The sequence below is a fragment of the Littorina saxatilis genome, linkage group LG15 (assembly GCF_037325665.1).
Source record: "Littorina saxatilis isolate snail1 linkage group LG15, US_GU_Lsax_2.0, whole genome shotgun sequence".
In the NCBI taxonomy this organism is placed as follows: Eukaryota; Metazoa; Mollusca; class Gastropoda; order Littorinimorpha; family Littorinidae; genus Littorina; species Littorina saxatilis.
In genome coordinates, this window is record NC_090259.1 from 25,527,048 (window position 1) to 25,546,227 (window position 19,180).

Here is a 19,180-nt window from a genome sequence, read left to right on the forward strand (position 1 = left end):
GCTCGTGGCAAAGGCAGTGAAATCGACAAGCCAGAATAGTGCGGTAATGGTCGCGCTGAGTAGGAATAACACGCTTTTCTGTATCTCTATTCTTTTTAGCGTACTGAGTTTGTTTTTAATCCAAACATATCATATCTATATGTTTTTGAAATCAGGGACCGACAAGAAATAAGATGAAAGTGTTTCTAAATCGATTTCGGACAATTAATTTTAATCATAATTTTCATATTTTTAATTTTCAGAGCTTGTTTGTAGTCCAAATATAACATATGTATTATGTTTTTGGAATCAGAAAATGACGAAGAATAAGATGACATTTTTTTGGGATAATTTAAACAAAACATCTTTTAATGACAAATTTCCGATTTTAATGACCAAATTCATTAATTATTTTTTAAGCCACCAAGCTGAAATGCAATACCAAAGTCCGGCCTCCGTCGAAGATTGCTTTGCCAAAATTTCAATCAATTTGATTGAAAAATGAGGGTGTGACAGTGCCGCCTCAACTTTTACAAAAAGCCGGATATGACTTCATCAAAAGTATTTATCGAAAAAATAAAAAAAAACTTCCGGGGATATCATTTCGAGGAACTCTCATGTCAAATTTCATAAAGATCGGTCCAGTAGTTTACTCTGAATCGCTCTACACACAGACACGCACAGAGACACACACATACACCACGACCCTCGTCTCGATTCCCCCTCTATGTTAAAGCATTTAGTCAAAACTTGACTAAATGTAACAAAAACACCGATCTGATTAGCACAGAAAAACGGTATAATACAAAGCAAAACATGTTGAATTTCAAGCACTAAGTTGGTTTAGCACTCTGAATGTAAATGAAAACATGTATGCATGCATATTAGCTCGTTCGTAATGTAACTATATACAATGCAACTAGTTGGTTCTTTCGCAGAGAGAAGGGGTGGGGGAGGAAGAGAAACATATGTGCAAGAGCACACACATACACACCCACTAAAACACCCGCACTCACTCACTCACTCACACACACACACACATACCCACTAAAACACCCGCACTCACTCACTCACACACACACCCACCCACTAAAACACCCGCACTCACTCACTCACTCACACACACACACACACACACACACACCCACTAAAACACCCGCACTCACACACATCCACTAAAACACCCGCACTCACTCTCACACACACTCACTCACTCACTCACACACACACCCACTAAAACACCGCACTCACTCACTCACACACACACATACACACCCGCTCACTCACTCACATCCACTAAAACACCCGCACTCACACACACCCGCACTCACTCATTCACTCACACACACCCACTAAAACACCCACTCACACACACCCACCAAAACACCCGCACTCTCACTCACTCTCACTTCCACTAAAACACCCGCACTCACTCACTCACACACCCACTAAAACACCCGCACTTACTCACTCACACACACACACACACTAAAACACCCGCACTCACTCACTCACTTACACACACACACACCCACTAAAACACCCGCACTCACTCACTCACACACACACACACCATACAAAGAGCTGTCTTGTCATTTCAATTTTTTATTGCATCAATATCATTGTACATGTACATTTTTTTTAAACAATTCACAGGATTAAAAAAGTTAACATTGTTTGCATAATGAACAAACTTCAAACGAAAAAAATTGCAACAAAATAAATTATTCCTACAAGATTAGTCATTACACTGTGAAGGTGACAAGAAAAGAGTCTTTCATTAGCTTTGACTGGAATGCGGTATGTTATGCGAGTCAATATAAAAAATAAATAGTTATAACGAATCAAACCGAAAACAAAGAGTGGATGGATGGTTTCGCGAGGAGAGGACCCGAGTAATGCAGATTTGATGTCATAATTTCTGGGATGGGTTTTTTTTTTCATCCCAGAGTTAAACTTGTTTACGAAAAAGGGTATCACTGCGAGCTAGAGAAACCAAGCTGTTTATGTTACAGACATAGGATAAAAAACGGGGCTGTGTGTGTGATGAATGGTTAAGACTCTTGTACAAGGATGAAAAGGTAGATACAGGATGCTACCAATGAAAAATACAGAGTGCTACAGTGTGATAATGAGGATATGTTGATTATGTTAGGCCACCCTTGCTTATTACAAGCTATTGCACATGGACATGGACATTATGTCTTCACACACACACACACACACACACACACACACACACACACACACACACACACACACACTCTCTCTCTCTGTCTGTCTCTCTCTCTTGTGTCACACAAGCACAAATTTCACACAAACAGCTTGGTTTCTCTGCTCTTCAAAGTGACACGACAAAGCCCTCTCCAACATGAAAGTTACAGACGGGGCCTGGATAGTACTTAGAGCCAGGGCTCTATAAGTATAACAGGGTTAGTACGTTGTACATCCTTATGAAAAGACAATTGTCACCTTTTCAGCTGATACGAATCTTTCCACTAAGTCGTCAGAAAGTGAAAAAGACATTGTAGCTTCTTCACCAAACCGCACAGATGCCCAGCTTTTTAAAAAGTGATGCCAAGATTTTTTTAATTATAACTCGCTCTTCTTTGTTTTGGGGTACATGTACCTACATAATTATGTCAGGTTCAGTCTCATCAAGTACTGATACCAGAACGCTGCCACACACTTCTTATTCTAAGGTGTCCTGGGTAAGTGTACAACCACATTTAGACATGAAACATCATTCTGTTCAACTTCTGTATCTACAGCTTATTCATGTTTGTTCGTTTTTCTATCATGTTCCTTTTTTTCATGATCTAAAATAATGAGTATGCCCGCTTCAGATGTCAAAGGCACTTATCATGCAGGTCTAATATTCATAATTTGAATTAAATAGGGAATTGTTCATACTGAATTCTTTACCGGGTAATTGTTTTTCTGATCGCAAATCAACAATTTAAAACCCATTTTCTGTTTATGCAGCAAAGAAAATGAAGCCACAAGTTCTTTTTCACTTTCAGTCGACAAAAATGACCCCGACTCGCTTGAAGGTCATAAAAGAGCTGACCTGTAAGTTTCACTTCTGACGAGGGTCAAGGTGTACAGGGGTACACGTAAGTCAAATCGAGAGTATATCTGTCAAGACGATATACAGGAGGGGGGTTTTCGCGACAAGAGTCAGCGTTGCCACCCCTCAAACCTTCTCCAGTCAGGAATCTTACGGAAATAAAAAAAGAAATTGCACAGGATACAAAACTAGCAAATCAGTTTTGTGTACGGCAAACGTGCTTCTACGCTATGACAAAAACATGTGTTTTTGTTTGTTTACGAATCTCTTGAAACTTTTTTTTATGTTACTCTCCGCAGTAACAAGAAAAGAGTTTTCTCTTTAAAATGTTAAATGTACAGGTCATGTCCTAGGATTAAATGCAAGAGGCACACACGGGTAGATACGAGTCAGAATAGATGCGCGTAAAATATCGCAAAGAATGACTTTAAATGGATAGACCGAAGAGCCCTACGTCCTATGAGTAGATCACTATGAGAAATAAATTGACGTTTAATAATACAGTTATGCTGGCATGCAAACTGATTCTATCATTTCAATACTGGATAAACCAATATAATAGTGTGTATATTGGTAAACAGATACATATATGCATCCTCGGAGTTGCATGATGCTATCTTCCATGCATTTCAAACCACTGCAAACTATGTTTTCTAGAACACTTACTCGGTAAAATGTGCATTCAACCACCGTTTTTCCCATATTTCACACTCTTTATTCTTTTGACTCATAACCTAAACACATATATAGTCGCAAGAGGTTGTCTTTTAGTGTGCTTTTACTGTCAGCAGCACAGAGAAAAATAGCAGATGCCAGTCTAGTCAACAATGAACTCATCTTGACATTTGTTAGACCCCATTACAACTGGTATTCATGTCACTAAGAGGTTTCAAAGTACATGAACCAGAAAAATAGTAGTTTCAACCATTTAAAAGAAAATTAATTATGCAGTTTAAGAGAATTATACAATGTGCATCAATAGCCTTCTTTATGAACAGAATCCATGGCTTTTAAAAACATGTTCCAGAAGTAGGTAATTACAAGCTACACACATATCCACAGCTAGCAAAGCTAAAACCTTCAGTCAAGAAATGTACAATCGGCGTCCATTTTTTTCTCTCCAGAAACAGATAAAAGTAACCAACAATTCCATCTGTACATCACCACACCCTCTGATAACTAATACTGGGGAAAAGGGCACTAACTCCAACTCAAGCAAGAACCAATCACCTCGCCAGTCTCTGACTTCGCTGAAGACTGAGACCAATCACAAAGCATGTAACAAGAAACGTTAACCTCTAACCAACCACTTCTCTGACTTTCAGCTCAGAGTATTACCAGTACAAATCCATTTACATTTCCTGCAAGTTAACCTCTAACGAAAGACTCCAAGTCTTTCAGCTCAAAGTAATTATAACAAATTCATTTGTATTTTCTCTGCCTGAACTGCTTTAAAAACGATATTGCTCAAATTTACAATTTTAGTTTTCTTTTGTCAGAACACTCCCATTTCTTATTCTTGCCTGCATCCTGATGGTAAGCTTGGACTGAACATACTTCTCACATTTGACTCATATCACAAACTTTTCAAAGTATGAAAATTCAACTCTTTTCTTCCGTTTCGTTCAGGAATCCAGTGTGCATTATTTTACCCTTTCTGCTCAACCTCTGTACAAGCAGGCATTCCCTTAAATTAAAAGCAAACTGAACAGTCAAATTCAATCAACACTATGTCATTCATTCAGTGCTTTCAACAAAGTCTGATCATCTACTTTCCAAGCACTGAAGTGCATCTTCTCCTGTACAATTTGCACATTTATAAACAACATGTGAGAGAAGGAAAACTCCACCAACAGAAGCAGAGAGAACGTGAAAGAAAGCTTGTATTTCTAAGCACACAAAGAAGTTATGCTTTAAAATCAAACCTAACCCAAAGACTAAGAGTATGTTCAAATAGAAAAAGAAAAGATTGAATCAGCACAACCCCTCAAAACAGGCACAAATATTGTATGTAAGGTGGTGAGGCTGTCTCACACAGCCTATTGCATAGTGCCCGAGATCTGCACTGGAAGCACTTTCGTTAGTACACTTGCACCGCAATCTTCTGGTACACTCTGCACTTATTCAGTACATGTGAACCCCCTTCACACACACACACACTTCCAATTCAATGCATAATATAACACAATAATAATCTCAAAACTTTTCGTGCAAGAGTATCACTGGGTGTTTTTCTATCTCAATCTTATTTTTTCAGTTTCAATCATGCCTTATTCCTTACACTTACAGTTACAAGATAGCTTATGAAGGTGATTATGATTTGTTTAAAATCAACTCATTTTATTACATATTTCATCAAATTTTCCTACCTAGAGTTTAAAATAAAAGTTTAACCTTTCTGTTATAAAAATCCACAGGGAAAACAGCTGTACAAAATATAAATCAACGACACTACGGTAGCCCGAACCAAACTTTCTAGTCGTAAGACTACTGGCCTCTTTAAAAGCTTTCCTTTTTATATAAGCAAATAGTGTTTCTGGGTCTCCATAGCTGGTTCCTGGCTGCAACAGAAGTGAGCCTAGGATTCCGTGAAGACCGCAGGAGTAAGCAAGATCCAGTTTTGTACGTCCTGTTCCAGTCAGTTAGACCAGAGTCCGCACGAAGGCGTTGAGACTTGTTCTCGATCTCTTGTCACAAGACTATGCCTAGCCAAAGAACGTCGACAGATTCTCTGTAGTTTTAGGTTTTTCGTCACCGTCATCCTTGAAGAAAATAGCCACAAAACTCTGCCATTTTGTTTCTACATCTTGCTAACACAACCTTCACAATCTTGTAATAGAAATAAGGGGCTGGGGGTGGGGGGGGGGGGGCTGGGAGGGAGGGGGAAGGGCTAAGATGGGCGCACACTAGCACGCAGCAGGGAAGTCATGTCACACACATTTCTTCGTGTTGAATCATTGCACTTCTGTCGTGGTGTTGAAGTCACAAGTGTCAACATCACTTGACCATGAGAACTGGAACATATCCTTTTCCTTTTTCTTCATTAGCTGCTTGCTTGCTTGCTTTCCGGATGTTTTGAATGTCTTCGTCTGCAATGCTATCACAAGCAAAGCACTTCATCATGTTTTGTTTCTGTTACACTTCGGTTCTCTCAGTTCTTCTCAAATACACTCACTCTCTCTCACTCACACACACACTCTATCTCTCTCTCACACACACACACACACACACTCTCTCTCTCTCTCTCACTCACACACACACACACACTGACGGGATCTGACAAGAAAGCAAGCCAAGCTTCACTCCTCGAAGGACGGGCGAAGAGTATTGTTCTGAGCAAAACATTAGCGCAGCCACACATTCCTGTGGGGGGCAATAAAAAAAATAAAAAACACGCACAAATACAGCAACCTTGAGCAGAATGAAGCACCTCCTCTCCTTCACTACCTGCCGCACTTTTGGGGGAAAAAAGAAAAGCTCCAGCATTCTCATTTCTGCGAACAGATTTTTCCCCCAAAATGTGACGTCCAGGTCTGAAGAGGCTCACATGGAAGAGAATCTCCGTGGCGATGTCGTACCTTCCATAACTCAGTAATCCGCACAGGTGTTGGGAACAAATAATGTCCCCGAATAACTTCAAAACCAACTTGTCAGCAGCAGCAATTTCATCTGCTTTGAGGGGCATTGGGAGACTGACCCGGATGCCCCCAGGAAAAACAATTTCCAAAAATTGATGACGCTTCCAAAAATAATTTAGATGTGATGGAATGATTTTCAATTTTTTCAGTCCTGTGTGGGTGAAGGACGTTCACAGATGCAGATATCTATCGCCGAAGAATTTCAGACGAAGAATTCCACAGATGCAGATATCCTTCGCCGAAGAATTTCAGACGAAGAATTCCACAGACGCAGATATCCGTCGACGAAGAATTTCAGACAAAGAATTCTACAGACAAAGAATTCTGTAGAATGCATTCCTCGTTAATCATCCTCCGCTGGGAATGGTTGTTCTCGCGTCTCACCCACACAGTGGCCTGATTCCAAGACCCATTCCAACCCTGAAGCCTGCCCGCCCAGCCTTTGTATCAGACCAGCTGATTGGCTGGCGGGGCTTGTAGCTCGAGTCATGTGACCAGCTGGTCCAATCAGTCAGCGTTGCACTGCCATCTCACCTCAGTGGATTTCAATCGAAAGACATTAGATTTGCCGGTTGCTGCAAAGAAACAAAAGACAGATTATTCATTTTGCATAGTCATTTTTCTTTAGAATTTGCTAAGATAGTTTCCAATATCCGAATAAAAGATCTGTGCAGTGCAATTTCTAAGATCACAATAAAAAAAAAAGCAGATACATTCACCGTTATTCAAGTTACTTCAACACCGCCTCATCAACAATCCATACAAAAACAGATTCAGTGCTTTGCTCACAAAAAAGTATAAAACCAATCCATAACGATCTGTCTCTTTCTGATAAAGATGAAATCAAAAACCAACATAAACAAGAAGGGCAAAGCCCATACGACTCACATGCTTTACACATTTTTCCTACCAAAATACATGTGACCTTGACCCAAGGTCAAGGTCATCCAAGGTCATGCAACACAAAGCTGTTAATTCAAGACATAGGAAGTACAATGGTGCTTATTGGCTCTTTCTACCATGAGATATGGTCACTTTTAGTGGTTCACTACCTTATTTTGGTCACATTTCATAAGGGTCAAAGTGACCTTGACCTTGATCATATGTGACCAAATGTGTCTCATGATGAAAGCATAACATGTGCCCCACATAATTTTTAAGTTTGAAACAGTTATCTTCCATAGTTCAGGGTCAAGGTCACTTCAAAATATGTATACAATCCAACTTTGAAGAGCTCCTGTGACCTTGACCTTGAAGCAAGGTAAACCAAACTGGTATCAAAAGATGGGGCTTACTTTGCCCTATATATCATATATAGGTGAGGTATTGAATCTCAAAAACTTCAGAGAAAATGGGAAAAATGTGAAAAATAGCTGTTTTTTAGGCAACATTTATGGCCCCTGCGACCTTGACGCAAGGTCAAGATGCTATGTATGTTTTTTGGGGGCTTGTCATCATACACCATCTTGCCAAATTTGGTACTGATAGACTGAATAGTGTCCAAGAAATATCCAACGTTAAAGTTTTCCGGACGGACGTCCGGACGGACGGACGGACGTCCGGACGGACGGACGGACGACTCGGGTGAGTACATAGACTCACTTTTGCTTCGCATGTGAGTCAAAAATCAAAAAATCATCACTTTCATTTTTATGCTGTCTAACCTCATTATATACATTCAAGCTACAAATTGCTGGAAAAGAAAGAAGAAAAAACATGAAAACAAAAACAAATGGACTTACCCTGGGTGCATATCGCTTGGAGGCTTCACTGAGGTGTCGACACCAGATCAGTGCTTGTGACTGAGACCCCCCTCGAAACTTGTATACGTTACCTGAAAACACAAACAATAGTCTATCAAATAATGGCAATTAATCAATATGCTGAGATTATCCTGGTGGAATCAAGTTGTCAGTCACACACAAAGAAGACCACGGCTGGTATTTTCATTGCGACTCAACTCCAATTTGACCCCCTTCATATGCCCCAACAGATTTTTTTAGTTAATAAACTTTAAAGTTCTGTCTGTCTGTGTGTCTTTCTCTCTCATAGGGTCTTTTGTTACTTTATTCGGTACGTATCATGGTTTTCGTTACTTCTTCTTCTTCTTCGGCGTTCCAGTGTTTTCGTTAAATATTGTGCGGTGGCTTGTGACATTTCATAGACTGAAAATGACATGGTTTACCAATGACCCCTGTTGTTTCCCCCAATCCACCCTTTGCAAAAAGGGATCGTTGCCTAAAGCAAATAAACCATTCTGAGTTATCTCTCCCTAAATCTCTCTCTCCACCTTCTCTGTTCCTCCTTCACTCTATCTTCTCTAGCTTTAAAACAGTTGTGAACCCACCTCTTGCGGGGTCGGTGAGCTGGAATGCATCGGGTTGGAGTGGGTTGTCTCCCATGACCACCATCCATCCAACGATGGATGTCATTTTGCCGGGGTTGGTTTTGAACTGAAATCACACAGCATTGCAATAAGTTAAAACTATGTGAATCCTTGTGAAACCATTGAAAAATGATGGTTTAAGACCTCAAGGTAACATTTCTGAAGCTCAAAACCTTGAATATCATTGTGATCCCTTTCTGGTATTTTACCAGTTAAACCCTGGATAGGCAGCTACAGAAACTGTCAGCCAGAGACCTACACTGACTGTTAATCTGCACCCCCCCCCCCCCCCCCCGAAATATTCACTGCATTGTTACACCATGTTCGACCGGTTGCTGAGACTTTATGATTTATATCGAAGGGATCAGACAAAAATATTAAGTGATCTTTATCCGTGAACACATTCTTCTCATTTTACAGACACCGTTTGATAAGTTGACTGTCAATAGAATCTCATCTCCACTTCATATTTTGCATGACCATGCTATGAACACAACAGAAATAGAAGCTAAAAAAAAAAGCATTAGGTGACACATCAAACAGTAGACTAAAGTCACGTTAACATGTTCGGAGCCTCTCAACGACTTGGCCGGATAGAAAAGAAAATTGGTGCCCCATACATATAGTGCTAGAAATACCACATCAAAGAGTAGACTCAACTGACGTTAACACATTCGGAGCCTCTCAACGACTTGGCCAGATAGAAAAGAAGGTTGGTGCCCCATACATATAGTGCTAGAAATACCACATCAAAGATAAGACTCAACTCACGTTAACACGTTTGGAGCCTCTCAACGACTTGGCCGGATAGAAAAGAAGGTTGGTGCCCCATATATATAGTGCTAGAAATACCACATCAAAGAGTAGACTCAACTCACGTTAACACGTTTGGAGCCTCTCAACGACTTGGCCGGATAGAAAAGAAGGTTGGTGCCCCATATATATAGTGCTAGAAATACCACATCAAAGAGTAGACTCAACTCACGTTAACACGTTCGGAGCCTCTCAACGACTTGGCCGGATAGAAAAGAAGGTTGGTGCCCCATAGTGCCATCCAGTACCGTGTCCATGACGATACCTGTCAAACACAACTCTATACAATAAACCTGCATTACATGAATGGATAATTTATATTCAATTCCAACTTTCACACATGAATTTGTGGAGGAAGGGAGATGGGGCGATTGGCGGATGTGTTTGTGCTACATAAGGCCAAAAAAAAAAAAAGGTCTGTTTACGGTAACATAGGCCAAAAAAATAGGGTCGGTAGGTCAGGATTTTTTTTTTTTTTTTTTTTCCTCCAAAAAACCATATTTTTACGTTATTTTGCAAAAAAACCCAAGATTTTTTTTTTTTTCCCAAATGCCCAAAAAAAAGTCTAGGGTCGCGCGAAAAAAATAGGGTCGGTCGGGTTACCGTAAACAGACCTTTTTTTTTTTTGGCCTAAACAAAACTGACAAACCACACAACCAACCAAACAAAAGGTGAACAACCAAACAAAGAAACACCTCAACAATGCAACAGGCCATTCAAGGGATTCTGAAATGTTACACCAAGGAAAAACATTGATGACTTGTTTATCCAGGCAGTCTGTTGGATGTTTCCTCATTCCGTCCAGAAAATTCCACTTGGCTTCACACAGCTAAAGCTTACATTTTCTTGCAGAACACGAAACTTTTGACTTCACTACAACACACAGAAGATTCCCTCCTTATTTTTCTTGACTTGTTTATTCTTGTAAAAATCCTGCCAAGAGAGAGTAAAGCTGCCATATGGCAGGGTGACTGAAAACGGTCAAGTACAGGTAGCCTTCCCATTTATATCCCACTCACATTCTCTCAAGTGAACCCTCAAATGTTAAGTGTGGGTACTCTCAATCACAACAACAACAACAACAATAACAATAACAATTTGCATTTTTTTAACTTTTATTCTGTGGCTGGTTATTCCTTGCAAAGATAACAACAATCTGATGCGTTCAAAAGAGTGGACTTACTGTAGGTTTCTTGCCGTCTTTGAGTAACGTTTTGCGTCGCACACATCCTTCGCAGGTGAAATTAGCCTGGTACACAGTGTTGTCGTCCGCCTCCTGCCACTGAACACTGCAATGCAAATTCAGGTTAGTATCAGAATAAAACACCTGTGCTGAAGTGTCAAATTGTCGCAAGTTCTTTATCTATATTACATTGCAATACTAAATTTTGGAGAAATGTCCCTCTAAACGGTTCGATTATGTCATTGTTAGTTCAGCATGATGTATTAACTATATTTCAAAGGACAATTCACCTAAACTGTTGATGTATTTTGAAGCTTATTTTTTCCGGTTTAGAGTGATGATGTAAATAGACTTTGACACCATTCATCTGACAAATCAGCAATGCTTCTCAAGCCGTACAACATTTCAAACAGAATAATAGCTACTATCACAGCAGAAGAACTCCTTTATTTGAGTTTGAAACTTTGTGGTTGAAAGTAAGGAAATGACAAACTTACTTGTTGCGTGCAGGCCAGAAAGTTTCATGGTCACTGGATATTGATTCCAACGGTTCTCTCCCTTCTCCTGCAGACATAAGAGATCACCTCATTCACCAATGTGCCATGATATGCCAGATGTGCAAATGTACACACCCACACCAATGCCCACAGTCTCTTCCCTCTCCTCTGCATTTTAAGGCTTTCACGTACAACCATTTGTCAAATCCTAATACGAATCACCATTATCATTTTCAGGACCCTTGGAACAAAAAGCAAGCGAGAAAAAAAAGGCAAACTTTTCAATAAATTAAAAACAACCACCTGACAAAACCTCACATAACTTCATCACAGTCAAGCTACGCTGTCCAACATGTGAACATTTGGTGTATGCGCAGGGTTGGTGAACTAAAGAACTATTTCCTTCTTTACCAAAATGCATGCATCCGTGTTCATCCATCCTAAGATAACCCTCACCACTGTTGGCATCCTTCTAGATTTTCCCTACTGCTTTTTAAATTGGAAAGAAGGGGAGGAGCAGGCTGCGCTCTGAAGGAAACATGCCCAAGTAAGTTACAGCCAAACTACACAAGTTAAGCTAAACATGCCCATATAACTCACAATAAAAAATTAAGAAAACAGTTGATGATGCGACGATGATAAATTAAACGTTCTAATAACCTACCATTCTTGTTGTTTTTATTCTGAATTTTGGAACATTAGCAATCTGTCTGTTTTTTGATTTCAAGTAACTCATAGCCAAACAGCACCCCCCCCCCCCCCCCCCCCCCCCCCCCCCCCCAAGGCACTGACAGCTAAACTACAAAGTCTCACCCGTGAAGACTTGCTGTATCTTGCTGCAGACAGAGCCGTCGCTTGACGCACAGGGCGACTCCTCCAACACGCTGTCGTCCAGTAGGTGCCGGATGCCCTGAACGTAGGGAGCCGTCGCCCGCGACGGTAGGCTGTACGTCCGCTCCACTTGAGGGTGAGTACAACTCATGAAACTGAAAAAGCAGGGAGAACCCATCTTAACCCCCCCAATGCATGGAAAGTAACTCCGTCAATTTCAAACTGAAAAAATCATAGGAAGGTTACTACGAGAGTTTTCCGAATATTATAAATGCTCAAACATTCAGACCTGTTTACCCAAAACCCGAGGCAAGAGTACTTTCCCAAAAAGTTGAGAGTATTTTTCAAAAAGTTGGTGTACTTTGCAAGCAAAGCCATATGGGCTAGGGAAAATGTACGCGTGGGTGCAAACGTGTCTGTTTAAGAATAGCATGTCGTGTGAACACCTTCAAAATTTAACTCCTTCCAATACAACAGGGATAAAACAATTTTATTTACCTGTCAGTTTATAGCATTATAACTAGTGTCTTCCAAACAGATTGATAATGAAAAGATGAAGTTCGTGAAATAACATCTGCGGTTGACAGTGGCAAGTTCATTTTTACAATCATCTCAGAAAACATTGCTTCAGCACGGACTACAGAATTTTCTTCTGGCAGGATTTGCTTTGCGGGAGTGAACTTCATAATTCCTTGGCAGCTTTCAGCGGATTTCTTTGCAGCAACCTTGTCCAGGTGAGCTTTGGAACTGCAGTGTCAGTTCGATGTCATATTTCCCAGCATGGGCAACGGAGAAATCTGATTTACAATACTTGCAGTGTGCATGACTCTTCTCCATAGTAGACTCCACAATTCCTGGCTCTTTTTTATATTTCTCCAAGAAAATCTGCTGCTTCTGCTGTTTAGATTTGGTACAGTCATCCGAAACTAGCACATTTTTCCCGCTTCATTTTGCCACGATTGTCCAGACGATCGCACGTGCCAACAACTGAACAAGGTTTCCACAGCTGAAGACTCGCTGTCATGGTTATCTCCCTTCGACCGAAACCGGTATCAGTTGTACCATCCCGTAATCAGCACACCAACACCGGAAAACGTATTCTAGACTTTTCTTGGGCGTATTTTGTGCGTGTGTCGCGTATTTGCATACCGATAATAAATTTATTTGGCGTACAAAATACGCCCAAATCGTACTGGTAAACAGGTCTGAACATTGCAGGAAGCAAGCAGAAATGCAAATGCCTCATAGGTACATAATATTGTGTACAGTGGATGTTTCAGGGATCTGCACATTGGAGCTCGAACGGGTGGCACTGGGCGTTCTGGCGGGAAAAAGGATAATGACGTTGTGAGATATTGATCTTTATCCTACATACGTGAGAGAAACACCCGTGATATAATAATCGTTCAAATCACACGTGTGTATATCATGTAAATGAGGTCATGTCAAGCAAGTCTGGCAGGGACCTGTTTTTCCACTGCTTATGATGCCAAAGTCACCGAGACAAACGTCATTATAGAAACACAAATTGCGCTCGCTAATTACCCTCGATGAATCTTTAGAACTAACACGTCACGCCAAACTTTCAGAGTGACGTTTCTTTGCTTTGACGTAATAGATTGCACGAGGCTTTAGAAGAGATCGAGGTTCCAAAACAAGCGTCTTCAATTTAGCTGCCTCGAATACAGGACATTTTCAGTAAAATACACGTAAGTACAGTATGTAGGATAAACAGAATACTACATGGCTTGCTGTTTCGTACCAGATTTACACTCGTTGCTTTTTCAAATAGTGAACAGCTCGCTTTCGCTCGCAGTTCAATATTTAAAAAAACAACTCGTGTAAATCTGGTACGAAACAGCAAGCCATGTAGTATTCTCTATTAGTAAACTGCAAAGGTCTGAGACATCAATGGAGGTATTTTGAAATGAATGAGGGTTGTCAGATTTCAAAGGGGTGGTGGAGTGGGGAGGAGAAAAGTGCATGCGTGCGTGTGTGTGTGTGTTTATGAGTGGACACTGTTGGTTTTCAAGTTCCCAAATCCTTTACAGCACACTTAATTTTTGCTTTTCTTTGCAGCCAATGGAGAAACAAAACAACAAGACAGGTTCACATAACACTCACTTTGCGCTCAAACTCTTGGTCTTGCGATGTGCGGCGGATGCTGACAGTCGCCCGGCGCTGAACTGTTGCCGGGGCTCTGTTGCCGGGGAAGGGGGCAGTACTGACACGTCTTCCCTGGACGTTGCATTGTTACTGGACTGACCCGACACTGGCGGCTCCAGCTTCAGCGACAACCTGTGTAGCAAAACATTGAGGTGAACATTCAACAATGAAGTTATTTATTTTCTCTGCAGTTGAGCTGTTTTCGTACGATACTACAGCTTCAGTTAGAAAATATTCTAACAGATTAACATTACATAGGTCTATCAATATTGTCCATTTCTATTCTTCAAGCAACTAATTTGAAATTCTATGGATGCAGAGGTGGGCACCCAAAACAATACTGTTGCAAAGTATGGAGTACTTGTCACAACCGTTTGCAATGGCCATTTTAACCCTTTCACTGGTGCAATTCTGTAACACATGTTACAAAGCCACTGGTGAATTAACAGAGAGAAAAATAAAGAAAAACCGTCATATAGCTTTTCGCATCCATGGGAGGTAATCGGAACCGACCAAACAGACTGAGCCAGTAGCGCGACATATGTCGTGACAACCAGGCAACAGTATACGTAAAGTAGTGCGACAAGCAGCCTAAGGGTTAACAAGGACTTTTTAAATCTGAGAAAATCAGGTCTTAACAGGGAGGGAGCAGGGCGGGGATGTAGCTCAGTCGGTAGCGCGCTGGATTTGTATCCAGTTGGCCGCTGTCAGCGTGAGTTCGTCCCCACGTTCGGCGAGAGATTTATTTCTCAGAGTCAACTTTGTGTGCAGACTCTCCTCGGTGTCCGAACACCCCCCGTGTGTACACGCGCAAGCATAAGACCAAGTGCGCACGAAAAAGATCCTGTAATCCATGTCAGAGTTCGGTGGGTTATAGAAACACGAAAATACCCAGCATGCTTCCTCCGAAAACGGCGTATGGCTGCCTAAATGGCGGGGTAAAAAACGGTCATACACGTAAAATTCCACTCGTGCAAAAAACACAAGTGTACGTGGGAGTTTCAGCCCACGAACGCAGAAGAAGAAGAAGAAAAAAAGGGAGGGAGTCTTCAAATGGGTGTACATTTACAAAGATAATGAAGAGAAAATCTGAGAAAACAGGTTTTTCAAAGGGATCGAGTCTTCAACAGTTTTCTACCATTGACTGGTGTCTCACCGGCAAAACATCGAGCTACTATAAATAGTCCATGCGCCTTGCTGGCAGACAACTCTGTCAGTGCAGAGATCCTGTGAAGGGAGACTACTGTTTCACCCAGAGACACCAGTGTAAAAGAAGCCTTGGCTCACTTTAAAAAAAAAAAAAATGTACGCCCCGACTCACTTGTAGTTATCATCCTCCACAAACTTCTGCAGCTCCTCAATGTAGCGCACTGACTTGAGATAGTTCTGCACGTGCTCCAGCAATGGCAAGTGATCTACAACAGTCAAACTCTCCGCTCAACTTTCACATTTAATAATAATAATAATAAACACTTATTTAGTTATGAATTGCCCTTTCTCACTCAAACTCACGGCACACACACACACTGAAATACCGTTAATAGGTGAATAACCTTTTTCATTTCATTTTTCATTTCATTTTCATTTCATTTTCATTACTTTATTGTCCCATCGCTGGGAAATTCGGGTCGCTTCCTCCCAGTGGAAAGCTAGCAGCAACGGAGTCGCGCTTCCCAGGTGTCTGCGTGTTTAGGTGTATTCAGCCACCTGCACTTATGGCAGAATGACCAAGGTCTTTTACGTGCCATTGTGATGACACGGGGGTGGGACATGGCTTCCGTCTCTGGGTCTGCACATAAAGTTGACCCGTGTCCGTCCCGGCCCGAATTCGAACCTGCGACCTTCCGATCACAAGTCCAGTGCTCTACCAACTGAGCTACCGGGCCCCCCTACTCTGTAACCAAACCTACAAAATGCTCAAGTAAAACCAATACAAATATACATTTCCAAAAAGGATAGAAAGCTACAGAGAAAAAACCCAGGCGGTTTCACTCCAGTACAGAATAGAAGGCCTCAAAACTAATGATTCCTTAAATAGAAAAACAAAAATTCTAATTGTGAACTTCTTGGAAAAGAATTCAAATTTCACAATACAAGTAACAAGCACTATTTGACAACTGTAAGAAGGCTGAGAATGATAAGCATTGACCATGGTCATTATTGACTGAATTAAGTCAATGTGTCCACAAGAAATGGATTCTGAATCATACATTCCTGCTTGTCTAAGAATATTCATAAAATGGCCTCACCATAACTGGACTGCTGAAAGTCCGCTATGACACGGAGGATGTTGTTCATCTGAATTCGTCGCTGGTGACTTTCTAGGCCGCCCGAATGAGGGTGGGCCACGTCAATGTATATCAAGTCTGTGAGGTACAGACCTGCACAAAAGAAACAATAATTCACTTTCTAAAACAATCTGTCGCATTAGGAATAAGACAACACAAATTTTAGCCATAAAGAAGAAAAACCTTCAAAAATCTATTCTTTTGCTTATCTTTTCATGTTTTAGGCCAAAAAATAAAAATAGTCTGTTTACGGTATCCCGACCGACCCTATTTTTTCGCGCGAGCCTAGACTTTATTTTGGCATTTAGGGGAAAAAAAAAAGAAAAAAAAGCAAAATAACTTTAAGGGGAAAAAAAAAAGAAAAAAAAAAACCTGACCTATCGACCCTATTTTTGTGTGCCTATGTTACCGTAAACAGACTATTTTTTTTTGGGGGGGGGGCCTTAAGTACTCACGCTTTTCAAGAACTGTTTTTCTTGTTTAACCTTTTCTTTAAGTTTTTTAGTATTAGAAAAACTGAGTTTGACATGCCACACAATTGTCAACAACTTCCACTGATCTAATTCGGACTATGCATGCAGGGATTACACCAGGATCAGTACACTGGTACATTGTAACATTTGTTCCTCATACAATCATTGGGCCATGCTAATTTGTATGCCATATCAAGCCTGACCAGGTCATAACAAATTCAATGGGTCACTTGCCTAACTAAATTCAAAGTACTCTGTCATCTGAAGTGTTGTTAACCCGTGATTTGTAAAAATGTAAAAACATTTTACAAATTACGTTAAACCTAAAACCGCAATTTGTAAAAATTAAAATTTTTAAAAATATCGCATTCCACACAGTAATACATGCCTTTTATTATTATTATTAAAATTTTGTTGTTTAGAGCCTCTATGCTGGGTGGTGGGGGGTGGTTTGGGTTGGATAGGTGAAATATTACAAATATTTTTATCCCCTGTCTTAATTGGATGTTGTTTTGAGTGTTATAAGAGCAAGTTAGAAGACTGACCTAGATAGGGGATGCAGGGAAGTTTGACGTGCTCCATGACGTCTCTCAGCTTCTGTCGGTTATTGCACTCGGAAAACATGTCCGCCATCTTCTCGTACATCATCTTGTCTTTCTTGGACAGCATCTGTCAACACAAAAAGTACATTTGTTTTTAGGAAGTGTTTATTTATCAATGTTAAACTATCAACCAGATCTTCCCGCAAAGATCATGCACCATAATGCTGAATCTTGTATCAGGACAGGCAAACAGATAGGGAAATGACACAGACCCACACAAAGCCATGCAATACTGAAACTTGTATGAGAATGGCTGAAGACAGACAGACAGACAGACACACAAACACATTGAAATACACTCACAAAGAATGTGTAGTCATGAAATCCTCATTTCTCACCACAGAATGTGCTGTTCACAAAACTCTACATTCAAGCACATAAGTAAGTGCCCCCCCCCCCCCCCCCCCTTCAAAGACAGAGCACGTTCATAACCCACATCAAAATCACCTCCACTTCCCAACAATCTTTTGAAATAATTTTAGAGCAGCCATTCCTCAAGTTCAAAACCATGAGTGTGTCTTGAAGCTAAAAATACCTGCTACTTGCTGCCCGAAACAGCAACATCTTTCACATCATCCCCTTAAAACTCACTCTTCTGTTACTACCTCTTCCTCCAAGTGTCCATAAATTTAATCAGTATTCACCCCTAACCCTTTAGAGAGAGAGAGAGAGAGAGAGAGAGAGAGAGAGAGAGAGAGAGAGAGAGAGAGAGAGAGAGAGAGAGAGAGAGAGAGAGAGAGAGAGAGAGAGATTTCCCCACAGTGACATAACTTTAATCAGCATTCCCCAAACCCTTAAAAACAGAAGAAGAAGGAAAAGAAGAAGAAGGAAAGTAGTTAACTAGATGTTGTGTGTTTGGGATTTTTTCTTTAGCAGAAAGAGCATGGTGGCTTTTTTTGTGGAGGGGGGGGGGGGGGGGGTGGTGGGGGTGGGGCTTTTGCCGAAGTGCCCATAGATTTATTCAATATTCCCACAAACAATCAAGCAGAGAAGAAGAGACAGATAAGCTGTACAGGTTTTTTGGTGTGCATATTTTCTCCCCCCCCCCCCCCCCCCCCCAAAAAACCCACAAAAAACAAAAATGCTAGGCTTTATTTTGTGTGCAAAAGGGAAGCCGGGAGGCATCAAGGAGGTCATTAACAGTGATCTAAAGGGCCTTGAAGAAAGGAGCCCTGTGGAAATAAACTGCACAGGATTGCCAGGTGAGGGAGACAACCCTCTGTCTTCACCCAGGCGATCTACCGGATAGTGAAA

The 19,180-nt window shown here is 40.9% G+C and overlaps 1 protein-coding gene across 9 annotated transcripts in view; it reads right to left on the reverse strand.

Moving 5' to 3' along the window:
• Window positions 1-6,864: 6,864 nt before the first annotated feature.
• Window positions 6,865-19,180, reverse strand: part of LOC138948920 (ras-specific guanine nucleotide-releasing factor RalGPS2-like) — a 139,783-nt gene continuing 127,467 nt past the window's right edge. For all 9 annotated transcript variants that reach the window (XM_070320569.1, XM_070320563.1, XM_070320571.1 and 6 more), the window contains 11 exons: window positions 17,870-17,993; window positions 16,813-16,944; window positions 15,885-15,978; window positions 14,522-14,695; window positions 12,380-12,552; window positions 11,567-11,633; window positions 11,070-11,175; window positions 10,059-10,151; window positions 9,035-9,140; window positions 8,430-8,521; window positions 6,865-7,262 (listed from right to left, as the gene is read on the reverse strand). In XM_070320569.1, coding sequence (XP_070176670.1) covers window positions 7,233-7,262; window positions 8,430-8,521; window positions 9,035-9,140; window positions 10,059-10,151; window positions 11,070-11,175; window positions 11,567-11,633; window positions 12,380-12,552; window positions 14,522-14,695; window positions 15,885-15,978; window positions 16,813-16,944; window positions 17,870-17,993 — 1,191 coding nt within the window. In that variant the 3' untranslated portion in view covers window positions 6,865-7,232. The remainder of the gene's footprint in view (window positions 7,263-8,429; window positions 8,522-9,034; window positions 9,141-10,058; window positions 10,152-11,069; window positions 11,176-11,566; window positions 11,634-12,379; window positions 12,553-14,521; window positions 14,696-15,884; window positions 15,979-16,812; window positions 16,945-17,869; window positions 17,994-19,180) is intronic.